The sequence below is a fragment of the Chiloscyllium plagiosum genome, unplaced genomic scaffold, assembly GCF_037043375.1.
Source record: "Chiloscyllium plagiosum isolate Xiang-an unplaced genomic scaffold, Cpla_swu_hap1 HiC_scaffold_13, whole genome shotgun sequence".
Lineage (NCBI taxonomy): Eukaryota > Metazoa > Chordata > Chondrichthyes > Orectolobiformes > Hemiscylliidae > Chiloscyllium > Chiloscyllium plagiosum.
This window is the reverse complement of record NW_028270151.1, coordinates 70,894,485-70,910,769: the sequence shown is the minus strand read 5'-3', so window position 1 is coordinate 70,910,769 and position 16,285 is coordinate 70,894,485. Positions and strand designations below refer to the sequence as shown.

The following is a 16,285-nucleotide window of genomic DNA, read 5'->3' as shown; positions in this document are numbered from 1 at the left end:
TTTATTGAGTTAGGTGCGGAAGTTAGAAATAGCATCCCTACTCCAGCATCTGTACAAGCGGCTACTTATCTGTACAAGTGGCTACTCCAGCATCTGTACAATAGCACTTATACCTCAAGTTTAGTATTACTTTTAAACAATGAAACGCACTAATTACTGTTGTAATTCCTTAAAAGTACCACCTCGTTATTTTCAGTTTAAATCTTTTCCCTCAATATTGCCACCTTGTGGACATTACCTGCGTTTTAAAAATTCAGTGCTGCCATCTGCTGTACTGATTTCACATTGCAGGTAACAATTTTCAGGAAAAAACGAATTGTAAAGGAAACAAGCTTAGTTTCACAGAGCACTTCTCATGATCTCAAGTTGTCCAAAAAATTTTAAAGCTTTTCAACTCCTTTTTAAGTTTAATGAATGTTTTCCATTAACAAGATCCCACAAACAGCAATAAGATAGTTATTACACTTTTTTGGAGATGTTTTTGAGGCAGTGGTGTGCTGAGTGAGTGAGCTCCACAGCTCCTCTTCAAACAATGCCATGATCCATTTATGGCCATCTGAGCAGAAATAAGTAAATCATATTCTGAATTTCATTGAAAAACAGCATTTCTTCAAGAATAGACCAAAATGTCAGCCTAAATTCTGCATTCAAATCTCTGCACAGTAGACTCTGCTGTAACGTATTTTTTCAGCATAAATCAGCTTTAACACAATTGAAGAATTTATACTGAATTTATACTATTATTTACAGAACATGAACTTTCCTTTCTGTATTGGCTATGATGCAATTCTGGCCCCATTAATTTAAATGGCGTGACTATCGCATGATTTTCTTATAATGCGAGATGGCACAAGAAAGAACTATCATGTTATATCAGGACTGACTGCATTTGAACTTACAACCACTGAGTCAAGGCTAACATTAATGCTCTCGAAAACTATTTTTAATGACAAGCCAAGCTTTAAAGGAAATACACTGCAACGATATTCAGAACAAACATTGTTCAGAAAACCTGATTGCGTAAAACTGTTCAAAACTTAAGCAGTTCAAATTTGAAATGCTACTGTATTATTCAAAAGCAACCATTCAAGATGTTGTGGGATATTGCTCCAACCTGGCTTTTGGTCTGAGAAAGATGAATGCTGTTGCATAAATTTTAATGAAATACTTGATACCATCATGTCATTCCATGTGAACACAACTAAACATGAGTCCAAAGAGGCTGACCTGAGTTTGTTGATAATGCACATACTTTTGAATACTAATAAAGAAGGATAAACAATGTACGATTGTGTCTCTTACTTTTTATTTAGGAATTCCCCAGCTGCCACAGCAACAGGACGATGTGCAGAATATACAAGGTGATACACATTCTCACAATCTTCATTGGATAATGCCTCCTCACTTCCCCTATAACAATCATGAAGCCAATAGGACAAAACGTTTATAATGCAAAACTGTAGTACAATTTTTGGATTAATCTATCAGACCCAATGTGGGCCAAAACAATATTAATTAGCATAAATATCTCCCACCTTGTCACATGAGTAAAATACTGAGTCAGAATGTCCAGACTACAACATCAGACCTGGCTATCTAATTCTCACAATAAGTGAGCCAAGATTGGTGTACAGCAAAATGAAAAGAATAACAACTTTACTCACTGCAATATCAAAGTGACCAATCGAATAGCTTCCACAGCAACGTCATACTCTTTGTCTAATGTCATGGATACAATACGATCCTAGAGAAAGAAATCAAAAACTCAGCTCAAGTAAAACAATTTAATTTAGCTTCTATAACAAATGCAGGGGCAGAGACATTTAAACAATGGTTAGCCCAATTTCTCAACAATAACAGGAGCTTTTCCACAATGTAAAATCAAACTAACAAATATGAATCATTAATCAAGATCTGCGACAGGTCATTTGGCCCTTCAAGCCTGCTCAGCATTTAATAAGATCATGGCTTCAGTGAGTGAGGATTCAATTCACTTTGCTAGATAGGCTCTATATGCTGCAGCTCCCTTGTTGATCAAGAATCTAATGACCACTGCTGTAAAAATATTCAAATGACCCTGCCTCCTTCAATCTATTGGAAGAGAATTATATCAACTCATCCCCCAGTGAAAAATTCTCCTCACTGCCATCCATCTGAGATACACCTTGTTTTAAAATGGTCACCCCTTATTCTAGTCTCTCTTTTAAAAGGAAACATCCTTTCAGCATCTACCTCGTCAAGTCCATCAGGAACTGGTTTGTTTTAATAAGATCACCACTAAACTCTTTCAAATTCTTCTAAACTCTCATGATTACAGGTCCAACCTTTCCCCCATTCCAGGAACCAGTCAAATGAAATTTCTCTAATCGGTTTCTAATATATTTAGAACCTTTCTGAAATAAGCTGCCCAAAACAGTATGTCATATTCCAAATATGATCTCATCAATGCCTTGCACAATCTGTAATGAAACATCCTTAGTTTTATATTCCGTTCCCCTTGTAATAAAATGTCATCATTCTACTGGCCTTCCTAACCACGTACTTTATGTGCATATTAACCTTTTGAGATTCATGTACTGGGCCACCCAGATCCTTCCCTACTTCAGTTCTGTAATATTGTTCCATTTAAATAATATCCGGCTTTTTGACCATGCCAAAGTGGACAAGTTCACACTTTCTTTCGCTATATTCTATCTGCCCTATTGCCACCGACTGACTTGATTTATTTATATCATTCTCCAGTGTCCTCATGTTCTCTTGATTTCCAACCTTTCAAACATCAGAAATTTCAGGTTCTTGCAAACACTTATGATTTTCTTGCAACTAATTCCTAAACTTCAGCTGCAGGAAGGTTTAAGCTTTCAGATATAACGTTCATTTTAGATTTTTGGCCAGTTAAACAAAAGTACACTGCTCTTTGGTGTAGCAGTTAAAGTCATGCAATGACAGACTACTAAACAGGAGGTGCATGCTTTGTGGCCCAATGATGAACTAATTAAATTTATAACAGTTTAGTCTGAATGCCAAACACAGCTAGAATTCAAACATGCCAACTCTGTTGGAATTTAAACACTTGATAATTAAGACACTAAACCATTTTATTTAATTCATTTTAGGCGAACACAGCAATCTAACGCAACTGTAAATTAATGCTGCCCAACTGGTGTTTTACAAATATTTCTACAACACATCCTAAATCTGGAATGATCACAAACTTAATAGCAAACAGCTTCTGCACAAGTCAGCTATGCTTCAACAGAATACAGAACAGAAAATTCAAAGCAAATTGTTCTTTCAAAAGAACCTAGTTTTGTTTAAAATTAAACACTAAACATTCAGACAACTGTAATATGAACTATACATTTTCTAACACATTACTGTGCATTTAAAACATTTTGCTAAGTGAAGAATCTCACAGGAATTGATTGTCAATGTCCGAGACAGAAAAAAAAGTTAACAGATACAAACAGGTGAGCAGCACACAGATGTCGGTTTTATAAGTAGCATTATGTCGCAACCTTTTCAATTACCATTCAAACTTCAAGAGCTTTGTAAATATACAAGTAGCACTTCTCTCAAAAATATCTGAACAGTAACACTGGAAAAGCAATGCTATACTGTTATGCTGCATGTTCCTCCACACTCTCAGATCAGGTAACATTTTAATGATAAAATGTAATTTACTGGTATTTCCTGTCTTTGCATTAACATACTGAAGCATCACATGACCCCATGCTGAAGTTACTTAGTTTTTCCTGCATCAATTTACATTCAAAACTGCAGTGTAAGGCCAGAGAAGTGATGAACTAACTATGCAATGAATTAATTTAGATATGAACTGAATGCATTTTCCACAAATTCTAGATTTACAAGGTTCTAGAGCATATATTTGGGCATCAGGGTTTCTCTTTAATTTCATGTTTTCAAGTAACAAGATGGTAGAATTCTCAATTATTTTTCACTTTTTTCCATCAATTTTGGTTTGGAGCTGTGAACTGTGAGCTGAAAGGTGATCTTTGGATTGTGAACAGTTGCTGATTTATTTGTTTTTTTAAACTGTAGTTTGTTTGACAGGTCAGCACTGGAAGTGAAATGCAGGTTGGTTTTTCACCATAGGATTCTACAAACTCTTTTGACATCGTAGCATGTTTAACCAGAGAGCACATGTCTGGTCACTGTCGATGTCAGTATGTGGAAATGACTGAGGGGACAAGATGGTCAAACAGGAAGAGGCCAGAGTTTGAACTAGTTTTAGGGCAGGGTTTAGAGCCATACAGCAAGGAAACAGACTCTTCAGACCAACTCATCCATACTGACCAATTTTTCTAAACTAAACTAGCCCCTTTTGCCTACAGGAAGAGGAGTTTGACTGTTGATGCCAGAGCATGAAGATTTGAAAGCTCCCTGCTTAACCTCTCTTTATTAGTTACTGGAAATTCAGAGAATAGAAACTAAATGTTATGTATTACTGAAAATTTGTCGGTGAACTGACAAGGTGGCAATGATTAACTCCTTCAGAAAATCAATCAAGAAACAACCATGCATACCTGTGGAACAACACATTGTGAAAACGCTTAAGTAATCTGGCCAGTTCTGTTATTTTCTTTTTTTTAAATCTATCCTTTGAGTGTGTTTGTTTGTTATTTGTAAGAATCAGGCTGAAAAGATAACTATTGGGTTTTAAACATAGACATTATTTAGATTACATTTGCTTAATTCTGCTCTGCTGACATTAGTGTATTGTTAATAAATTATTACGTCTTTGGTTTAAGCTCTTGCTTGGAACTGATTATTTGCAAAATCTGAGACTGGTTATTCAAAAAGCCCGGTTAGGAGCCAATAAAATCAATTTTGAGGGGCTTTGAAAGTTTTAATTCTACTGTGTTGCAAATACAGAGGGAGGGTGGCTGATTTGATTAGACTGCAGCTATACAGAACCACACCCCACTCGAAATACTGTGAGCAAACGATATCTTAAGATATACTGACCTTGGAGGGAGTATAATACTTTCAAGGAGGATATCTGGGCTTAGAGTCATACAACATGGAAACAGGCCCTTCAGTCCAACTCGTCCATTCGTCCAGATTTCATAAACAGAACTACGCTTATTTGTTGGTGTATGGCTCATATCCCCCTAAACTTTTTGTTTCCCTGTATATGTCCAAATGTCTTTTAAGTGTTGTAATTGTATCTGCCTCTACCACTTCCTCTGGCAGCTCGTTCCATACAAGCACCTCTGTGTGAAAAAGTTGCCCGTTAGGTCCATTTTACATCTTTCCCCTCTCACCTTAAACCTATGCCCTCTTGTTTTGGACTCCCCTAGAGCTTGGCCATTCACGTTATCTATGCCCCTCATGGTTTTGTAAATGTCTGTAAGGTCACCCCTCGGCCTACGGTCCAGGGAAAAAAGTCCCAGCATATCGTTATAACTCAAAATGCCAGTCTCTTTAATACCTCAGTAAATTTCTTTTGCATTCTTTCCCAGTTTAATAACATCCTTTCTACAGCAGGGCGACCAAAACTGTACACCATGTTCCAAATATGGCCTTAACAATGTCTTGTACAGCTGAAACATGACAAACCAACTACTGCACTCAAACCTCTGACCGGTGAAGGAAAGCATGCAACACGCCTTTTTCACTACTATTTACCTTAGACAATACTTGGAAGGAACTATGTACCTGCATCCCCATGTCTTTGCTTGATAACACTCCCCAGGTCTCTACTATTAACTGCGTAAGTCTTGCCCTGGTTTGTCTTACCAAAATGCAACACCTTGCATTTTTCTGCATTAAACTCCATCTGCCATTCCTCAGCCCACTAGCCCAGTTGATCAAGATCCCATTCTACTCTTAGATAACCTCCTTCACTGTCCACTACACCACCAATTTTAGTGGCATCTGCAAAATTACTATCAATGCCTCCACAAGTATCATCCAAATTTTTATTAAAATTATGAAAAAAAGTGGAACCAGCACCGATCCTTGTGGCATACTGCTGGTCACAGGCCCCCAGTCTAAAAAACACTCTCTCCTACCATCAAGTCAATTTTATAACCAAATGGCAAACTCTCCCTGGATCTCATTTAATCTAACCTTACTAACCAGTCTACCATGCAATATCATGTCAAACGCCTTGCTAAAATCCATGTAGACAACATCAACGCACTGCCCTCATCAATCTCTTTCATCACTTCTTCAGAAAACGCTCTTAACAGGAGCCTCAAAATCTCTAGTCATTCCTACCATCCTTGTCCTTCACACTAAAATGAATATGCTGGCCCTGAACTCTCGTTATTTTGCTGTTGATATCCTCCCACTTGCCAGATGTCCCTTTACCTGCAAACAGCCTCCACCAATCAACTTTGGAAAGTTCCTGTGTATTATCAAAATTGGCCTTGCCTAAATTTAGAATTTAAACTTGTGGACCAGATTGATCCTTTCCATAACCATTTTAAAACTAACAGAATGATGGTCACAGGTCCCAAAGTGACTCCACACTAATACTTCCCGCCGTATTTCCCCACAGGTGGTCAAGTTTTGCCCCCTCTCTACAGATTGATTGAGAAAATTTTCCTGAACACACAAATTCTTACCCATCCAAGCCTTAACCATTATGGCAGTCCCACTTTATATTTGGAAAGTTAAAACCACCTATTACAACCCTATTATTCTTCCAGCTCTCTGCAATCTCAAATATTTGCTCCTCAATTTCCTGTTATTGGGCGGTGGTTTATAGCACTCTCTCATTAAAGTGATCACTCCCTTATTTCTCAATCCCACCCGAAGTACTGACATGATGTTTTCCCTATCTAGAAAGTCCAGTTCCCTTTAGCTCTCGCCTCTCCTTCTATCCTTCCAATATCATCTGTATCCTGGAACACTGAGCTGCCAGTTCTGTCCCTCCCTCAACCATGCTTCTATAATAGCTATGATATCCCAGTCCCATGTTCCCATCCATGCCCTCAGTTCATCTGCCTTACCGGTCAGGTCTCTTGCACTGAAATAAATGATGTTTACTTCATCAGGTTCAGGTGTTTAAGTTATGTGCAGAGAATTGTATAAATTAAGCCTGATGTTTTTAGAATTTGGAAGATTAAGGGATGACCTGATCCAAGTCTTCAAGATAACAACAGTAAAAGACAGGTTAGATAAATGTAAATTCTGGTTGGGGATTCTAACTTACAGGGTATAGTCTAAAAAGGAGGACCAGATTATTCAGGACAGATACTTGGAAGAACTTCCATATACAAAGGGTGTGAATAAGGTTTGAAACTCTCTTCCTCAAATGTCAGTTGCTTCTAGACCAGTTGTTAATTTTAAATCCAAGATAGTTAAATTTTTGTTAAGCAAAGATAGGAGGGCTGTGGGCCAAAGGTAGGTATAAGGAGTTAGGACACAGATCAACCATGATATCAGTAAATGGCAGAACAGGCTGAATGGCCTACTCCTGTTCCTATGTTGTAACCAAGTCCACGAAATCTTCAAACTGTATCCATTTTTGGAAAATTCTGAAAATAAATGTTAAAATATACTTTTTAATCTGACTAAGCTTTCAATCTCATTGAATAATGTCATTCTCACCTTGAACCTATTGGTGAAGAGTTCCAGTTTTGGGAAGAGTTCCTTATTAGTGTACAGTGACTGCAGAGCTTTAAGACATTTCAGCCTCACTTCACCTTGCTGATGCAAATGAGAATAAAAAAATAATTAACTTGCATACAATTGTATAAAAACAATGCAAGAAAACCACACATTTTGCCTCTGGTCCCTTTTTCTTTACTCATTCATGCAAGGCTAGCCTTAATTATTCTTTGCCAACTGCCCTTGTGGTCTTGGTGGTAAGCTGTCTTCTTGAACTGAAGTCCATATGGCGTAGGTACAACTAAACTGATGATGGAGGAAATTTCAGGATTCTGATGCAGTGACAATGAAAGCACACTAAGATAGTTCTATATTAGCATGGTGTAAGATTTAGAGGAGAACTTGCAGGTGGTGGTATTCCCATGTGTCTGCTGCCCTTGTCCATTCAGGTGGAGGGGGTTGCAGGTTTGGAAGGGATTTTCTAAGGAGCCTTGGTGAGTTGTTTCTGAGACTATGTCTCCTGGATCTACACTCCCGACCATCCTCTCTGCATCCAGTCTGTCCAGCCCTGTTGGAATTTTATAAATTTCAATTTGATCCCTTTTCATTCTTCTAAACTCGAGAGAATAAGGCCCAGCTGAACCAATCTCTTCCTGTATAATAGTCCTGCCATCCCAGATATCAGCCTAGAGAATCCCCACTGCACTCCCTCTATGGCAAGTCCACAACTGCTAACAATACCCCAGGTGTGGTCTCACCAAGACCTTGTTTAATGGCAGTAAGACATCCCTATTTCTGAACACTCATTCTTTACTTGTGCCTTGTAAATGGTGGAAAGGCTTTTGAGATGGCAGAAGGTAACTTACTTGCCATAAAATTCAAATTAAATACATCCAGAAACCTTTGTTTTTGTGAAATATTTGAAAAATAGGCTGACTTTATTTCATACACTTACTTCAATCATGATAGATAACATTAAGTACTGAAGAGATTGTGCATTGAGATAAACATCATGTTCTATTAGAGATTGTCGACTAGATCTCTTTTCACAGTTATTCCCCAACGCTGCTGGGTATAATATAAAGTGACAAACCTTACCCGGTCATGTAGTGTCCATCCCACATACTTTAAATAACTGTCATTGAGAAAGGCATCACTGTAACTCTTCATCCATACACCAATTTCTTCAATACAGATAGCTCGAATCTCTGAAATTGCGTCACTAGAAGATATAGTCCAATTTTAGACTTAGCTTTCTATTCTGAATTTTCCTCAAAGTTTACCCAGATTTTCTGTAACTATTTTTAAACTTTTCATACATAAACAATTAGTATGCTGAACTATTAAAAGTGTTGAGCAATTAATTATTCCTAGAACTGTACTCAATCTCTGCAAAAATAAATTTGTTTCAAATTCCTAACACACAAATCAGAACCTGGTTGTAAATCAACCTGAACTGGTATATGTTCAAATTTCAAATGAATATAACTTGTTGTTTGTTTCAGCACTTCAATAAAACTTCACAAGTCTTAAAGAGATTTGGCTTCAGGGGTCTGGCGCGTATCGTCAGCCTTGGCAATTAAAAAGATTTTGCTTTTTTTTCCTGGATGAGTAGCACCCCTGTCAAAAGAGGTACTTTTTGTTGACAACTTTTTAATTGGATTAAAAGTAGTTAAGAAACAAAAATGATGAGAGGTTAGTGAAGATGAAAGATATAAAGTTTTAGGAAAGTCTTCAAGTGAAAAGAATGGCAGATAGGCTTCTCGGGACGGAATTTTATAACTAAGGTGATAGATGGTTAAAGACTTGACCACCAATGATGAAACAATTAAAATTGGGTTGCCTGAGAGAGATGACAGCAGTACATGTGCTATGACAGGGACTAGAAGCGATTACAGAGAAAGAAACAGCCAGGACATAGATGAGAATTTTAAAATTAAGATATCATTTATTTGGGACCCAGGTTAAAGAAGTGAGCCCAGGGATGAAAGATGATCAGAACTGGATGCAAGTTTGGACATGGATAGCAGAGTTTTGGATCATCTCAAGTTTACAGAGGATAAGAGTACATTGGAATAGTGAAGTTTGGAGAGGAGTAAGGCATCAATGATGGTTTCAGCAACAGAAATGCCGAGGTGGGTTGAAATGGACATTGAATACAGAAGTAAAAATTGGATGGGTTTGAAAGTACATCCTGGGATCAAATATGACACTGTGGTTGTGAACATTTTAGTTCAGATTCAGACTGTTAAGATGGAATTGGAGACAAGGAAGCAGAATTTGTGGTGGGTTAAGACAATGATTACGGACTTCCTAATATTTAACTGTTCAACTGATTATTGCACATTTATAATTATTCAAATTAGTTCTCAACCTAATTGTGCAGAAATCACTTACCGATATCTGTGTACAAATATACCCTTAAAAACAGAATTCATCATGTTTTCTATCTCATCTTGATTTTCTTGAAGCTAAAAGGAGACATAATTAAAACAAACTATTTATTTGCACAGAAATATAAAGTGTTTCTTAGTTAAGTACACAGCTCAATAAATAAGCTGATAGCACAGTTATTCAAAGTTATAATCATAAAAATTGTTAAAAAGAAATATTTGAAACAAACAGCAAATTATAACATGTTAAAACTGTGAAAGGTTTAAAATGTGGTGAATGCTAAAATTTTGACAAGTATCACTTTCTGCTCAAGTTTCATCAGGTAAACTAAACAAATTGGTGATGTGAGAGAAATTTACAGTCAATAAAGCTGTTACAATTATGGAGGTTTACAAGATCTCATGCTTTGAAACTGCATCTTTAGATTTTTTTTATACAAGGTGACTGGAGGCATGAGACCTGTTCTGAACTTTTGAATGACAGTAAGCCCAAATGGCTTGATTGCTAGCGATTAAAGAAGCTTAAGAACCAGAAACAGGGTAGACATTCAGCCCCTCACACTTGCTCCACTATTTGACACTCCCATGACTGATCTCATCTCAGCCCAAACTCCACTTGTCAGCCCACAATCCACAACCTTTCAACCCATCACTAATTAAAGATCAAGGAGTTGTTTGCAGTATTGGGAAAAAGAGAAGCTAATTGGTGCAGATGAAACAATGCTACCTTTTGGAGACATTGAGTCAAGGAGATAAGTTGCACCCTTAATTATGAGTGGAGGAAAGGTCAGCATAACAAGAAGCTTGAGTGGTCAGGTTACAGGTTAACATATATGCTGAGTAGGGTGAATCAGAAAATGGAAGAAAGGAGAATTTCTGAAGTTAGCTATGCCAATCATTTTGTTGTCCTCTTCCTCTGTAAAGTTACTATCTTCAATTTTCTGCTGAGTGAGCAGAGAAAAAATTACTTTGAGATGCTGAAAAAAATTATCCTAAAATTCAAACGAACACCACAGAATTCAGGTCCAACCAAGCAATCAGTGAACAACAGACGGATCAATGCTGTACAGATAACATCTAGCCACCACTGAAGAATGGAGGATTACAAAACCAACAAACTAGTTTTGAAATTTTGAACCAGTGAAACAGAACTGCATTCCTCTGGTTATACATTGTGCCCTCAGCTTATAATGTTTGTGTGCACCATCACTTAAATCAATGCTCTCTTCTCAGATACTAGTTCTTTAATCTTGTTTATTAATGCAGTCATTTCATTACCTCTCTCACACTCAGAATGCTTCCTTAATACTTATTCTTCTTGAATACTGGCTCTTCAACCACTCTTCAAAAACTGCTTCTTTTAATTTTCTATCTTCATTTGTGTTTGATAATTGCAGGCAATTTTGCAAACTACAATGATACAAATACACTGGGAAAAACTGACAAGAACAGAGGAAAAGATTAAGTGAAACAAGGAAGAATTAAACCATTAGAATTTCTGACAAGAACAACTTGGGTTTGGATAAATGAAGTAAACAGAGAATAAGTATTAGATCGTAGAAGATGAGATACCTTGAATCAAGGAATCAGTCGAGTGAAGTTTTAAAAGAAAGCGAGTAAAGTAGCATTTTAGAGAGGGAAAGGCAGATAAGATCAAGGTGGCTGGCACGTACTATCAAAGTTGCAGCAAGACAGGGTAAGACACAGAAAGGACCAAACTCTGAAACTGTGCAAGAAGGGACAAAAGATGTTGCAAAACAAAGTAGAAAGGTCCCTGAGTGATTTGAAGATATGGACAAGGACTAAAATTTTAAATCCACTGCATCAAGGAGAATACCAAAATGATTCATAAGAATACAGACAAAGAGCAAGAAAGACAGTACAGAATTTGATCAGGTGAGTTTTGAACAAATAGTCATTTACAAAAATTCAGGAGGGGAGGTCAACATAAAGGATATCAAAGAAATAGTTTCAAGATGAAAAATGCATGAATAGTGATTTCAGTAACAATAGTGGGGGCTACAAGGTCTTAAAGCTGGAACTAAGTAGATTTGGTAACAAACAGCATGTGTATTTGAACTTCAGTTCTGGGAGTGAGTGCTAAGAATTTGTCAGATTGGTTCAGCCTGAGTGAGTTGCTGAATAATGAGATCAGTCAGTGACTACGGATGACAGTTTATGGTAAGAACTGAAAGCAATTTCCTGGATTTTGATTTGTTATAATGATGCTGAACATGTTGTCTGGCAACACTAAGGTGATGCTGGAATTCAGGGAAGTAAGGAAAAGGTCGAGCTTACTATAAATAACATACATAAGGAAGCTGATTCCAGATCATGCTACAAAGAGGCAGCACAGTGACAAGAAAGGGGAAAAGATATGTAGTATAAATCCTAGAAAAATCCAAGAACATTTTTGCAGGTTTAAAATTCTGCAGAGCTGCATTAGGACAACACAGTAGCTATGAAGGAGATATTATGAGAATGAAATGCTAACCACAAAAATTATAACAGAGATCGAGAAGGAATAAAACACAACAATTTTGATTCCAGAAGGTGTAACTTCATTATTTGGTGGAGTTGATTCATCGGTAAAGTGGAAGCGGGGTAATTTTGAAGAGTTGAAGACTGAGATGTATGGCAATGATATGTCTAAAGCTCAGACAGGAATGAAAGTTTCAAGTTAGGAAGTAGTTAAGTAGAATAGAAGAACTCAGAATAATTTAGTTTTATAAGTAGGGTGATTATGATTTTGGAAGTGAAAGCAAGTTTCAGCTTGTATGGTTTGAGGACATTGATTGGAGATAGAAGTGGAAAGGGGGAGAAAGTTTATGGGAGAAGTAGTTGTAAGATGGTCTCAATTTTTAAATTGTGAGTTTCTTAAACCTGATTCAAGAAATGAAGCGAGGGCAGAAGTTTGAGGAAGAAGTTTATTATGCAGTATGGTGGCTTCCGACTACATTCCAGATCCCTCGAGTTAAAGTGGTTTTTGCTGAGTGGGGATAAACACAATGCAAGACGTTGTCAAGCTAAATCTGCACAAGAGTGGTAATGCTAGTTCTATGAGAAGTTAAAAATCACACAACACCAGATTATTTTTCAACAAGTTTATTTGGAAGTGCGAGCTTGCAGAGCATTGTTCCTTCATCAGGTGACTTGTGGAGTAAGATCGTAAGACACAATTTATAGCAAAAGATCAGTGCCATGCAATTAAAATGATAGATTGAACAAACTTAGATTGCTGCTAAGTCTTTCATCTTTTAGAATGGCTTGCAAGTTTTGATTAATTAATATGCAAATCCCAGAACTTCTTTTAAGTCACATTCTCGAGATAACTTAAGGTTTTATTTTTTGAAGAGTGACATCTCAGCTCAGACAACATACTAAAAGTGTGAAGTTAAGATCACCCCAGAGAACTGTATGTACATGTGAGAGACGGGGGAGAGAGAGCGAGAGAAGAGAGAGAGGGAAAGGGGGAGAGAAGAGATGGGGGATAGGGGAGTAGAGACGGGGAGGGGAAGAGAGGGGGGAGAGGGAGAGAGGGAGAGAGCGAGGAGAGTGGGCATGTGAGTGTGTGTTTGCTTGCTTGGTAGAATGTGCGTGTGACAAAGTATAAGCTTGTGTGAGGGTATGTGCATGGGTGTGTGTGTGTGTGTGTGTGCTGGGTGCATGCATAAGAGAATATAGTTTGTGGGGTGACCTGTAGTGTGACATGAACCCGGCTGAGGTAATCCTCATGGGTATCCCAAAGTACACCTTGGAGAATGGTCACCCGAAGATCCGAGGCCAAATGTCCCTGACTACTGAAGTGTTCTCTGACTGGCAGGGAACATCCCTGGTGATTGTTGCACCGTGTCCATTCACCCGTTGTCGTAGCACTGTGTCCATTCACCCTGCTTGGTCTCGCCAATGTACCATGCCTCAGGGCATTCTTGCCTATCGCGCATGTCTAAACTAGATAGGCTATTTACTTTGAAGCTTAAAACGGTCCATCTACACCTGTTCTCAGCATCCTGGTAGCTAACCAATTCTCTATTCATGATTGCGTTACCCTTACACCATGAGCTCTTATTTTGTGCAGTCACCTTTGATGTGCCACCTGATAAAATACCTCTTGGAATTCCAAATTCACCAAATCTACAGGTTCCCCTTTAACCAAATTACTTGTTACTTCCACAAAAAAATCCTAATAACTTAGTTAAACTTGATGCATTCTGCATGACTGCATTAGGATTTTCCAAGAGCCCTGCTGCAACTTCTTTAAGGGACTCTTGCTTTTCTTTTTAACAAATGTTAGGCAAATTGCCCTATAGTTTCCTGTTTCTGTCACCCACCTCTCTTGAATAAAAATAAATTCAGTATTTTCCAATTAGATGGCATTTTTCTAGAGCCTGCACATAAAAACTCTCAACATACCTGTCTTGTCCTCTCATTCCTCACAGATATGTTATCACTCATACACTATCTTCTTCACAGTGCTCCAAAGGTCTTGATCACTGTCTGATCTTTCAGCCATTTCATCACAAGATCAGTTCAAACTATCTTCACAGGTTCACAAGCTGAAACTAGGGGAGTGCCATAATGTGCAGTACTGGGAATTCAACTATATATAACTTATACCAATGAATTGGATAAAGAACCAAAGATTTGATTGCTAAATTAACTGCTTACACAAAGAAAGCTAGTAAAATAAACTTTGATAAGGAATTTTAACAGGATTTTAGCAAAGTGAGCAAAAATTTGGCTGTTGGGAGTATAATGTGGGAAACTGGGAAGGCAGATTAGTAAAAGATGACAGTTCTTTCGTGTCTTTGTACATGAATCACAATGAGTTAACATGCAAGTGCAGCAAGTGATTAGGAAGGCAAATGAAGGCAAAGGGAATGAAGTATAAATTTTAGTTTTACTACAGTTGTACATCACTCTGGTGACAGACACACCTAGAATACTGTGTAAAATCTTAGTCTCCTTAGTCAAGAAAAAATATAACTGCACAGAAACATCGCAGGGATAAGTACACTATTGAGCCGTGGAATAAAGGAGTTAGCTAATGAGGAAGATTAGCTCAGGTTGGACCTGTATAGATTGGCGATTCGGAAAATGAGAGGTGATCCTATTGAAACATATACAATCTTGGGAAGGTTTGACGGTTTAGATGCTGACAAGGTGTTTCCTCTTCTTAACAAGATTTGAACTTGGGGAATACAGCTTAAAATGAAGATCTCTCTGAGAATCATTCGTCTGTGGAATTCTGTTCTCCAGTGAATGGAGGAGACAGGGTAATTGAATATTTTTAAGGTTGAATTAAATAAATTCTAAGGAAACTACAGGAGTTGCAAAAAGAAAGGACACAGATTTTGAGCCACAATCAGACCCACCATGATCTTATCAAATGGTGGAGGAAGTTTGAGGAGCTGAATGACCTACATTTGGTCCTAATTTATATGTTTATGTTCATATGTAGGTTGAACTTAAGGACAATAAATTATTCCTTTATATGGATGTCAATAGAGGGTAGAAGGGAAAGGCAACTTTGTTGTGAAAGTTAGCAGGGGGATTTGGCAAGGAGTATCCAATAAGAATTTTAAGGAAAAGATGAGAGGAATGGAAGAGAGACATTTTTGAATGAGAATTATATACCAAAGGAATGTGAGAAGAGGCACTGCATGCGAAAGGTTTCTCTACTATTCAGAAAATTTGAAATGGCAAATGATGGAAATTATATTTTTGAGGTGGAACTTGGATGTAAATGAACAGACTCTTCCTTTAAGCTTGGTTTCTACAAAATCTAAGGTACTGACAGATCAATTCACAACTAAAAGATAGAGACAGCCTTATTTGTAAATTAATGTTCTGGTGACAACAGAAAGCAGAGAATGTGCGCACCAGCAGAACCAAAACTGGAAAAGAAACGGTTGAAAAGCTAAGTTGAAATGGTGGAGGAATTTGGATAAGTTAACCTCAAACAATGGGCAATTAATGCACCATTTTTGCATTAATTTTTAAATGCTGTCATGCTGAATTGCAAAATAATGTCTATGCTCATATACTTGGCACAAGTAAAACACTGCCGATCCTGGAAATTTGACACAAAAACAGTAAAATGTTGATTACTGACAGCAGACCAGATATGGTAGGAAAATATACAAACAATTAAGAGATTTGTGTAATGATTTCAATTTCCACATGCAGTACAACGATTTGCTAAATAATAGCAAACTTCCCTGCATTTATAATCTCACATTTCTGTTTGTCTCTCAAGAAATTGTCATGTTGTTGATTCAAGCTATTATTTTATGATGTAACCTCAG

The 16,285-nt window shown here is 37.5% G+C and overlaps 1 protein-coding gene across 2 annotated transcripts in view; it reads right to left on the bottom strand.

Moving 5' to 3' along the window:
* Window positions 1-16,285, bottom strand: part of LOC122555796 (cohesin subunit SA-1) — a 207,996-nt gene that overhangs the window by 28,920 nt on the left and 162,791 nt on the right. The window contains exons 9-13 of one of the 2 annotated variants that reach the window (XM_087993741.1): window positions 9,982-10,055; window positions 8,683-8,806; window positions 7,585-7,683; window positions 1,665-1,744; window positions 1,303-1,428 (exon numbers count right to left, since the gene is read on the bottom strand). In XM_087993741.1, coding sequence (XP_087849867.1) covers window positions 1,303-1,428; window positions 1,665-1,744; window positions 7,585-7,683; window positions 8,683-8,806; window positions 9,982-10,055 — 503 coding nt within the window. The remainder of the gene's footprint in view (window positions 1-1,302; window positions 1,429-1,664; window positions 1,745-7,584; window positions 7,684-8,682; window positions 8,807-9,981; window positions 10,056-16,285) is intronic. The other variant, XM_087993742.1, reaches the window with a different exon arrangement.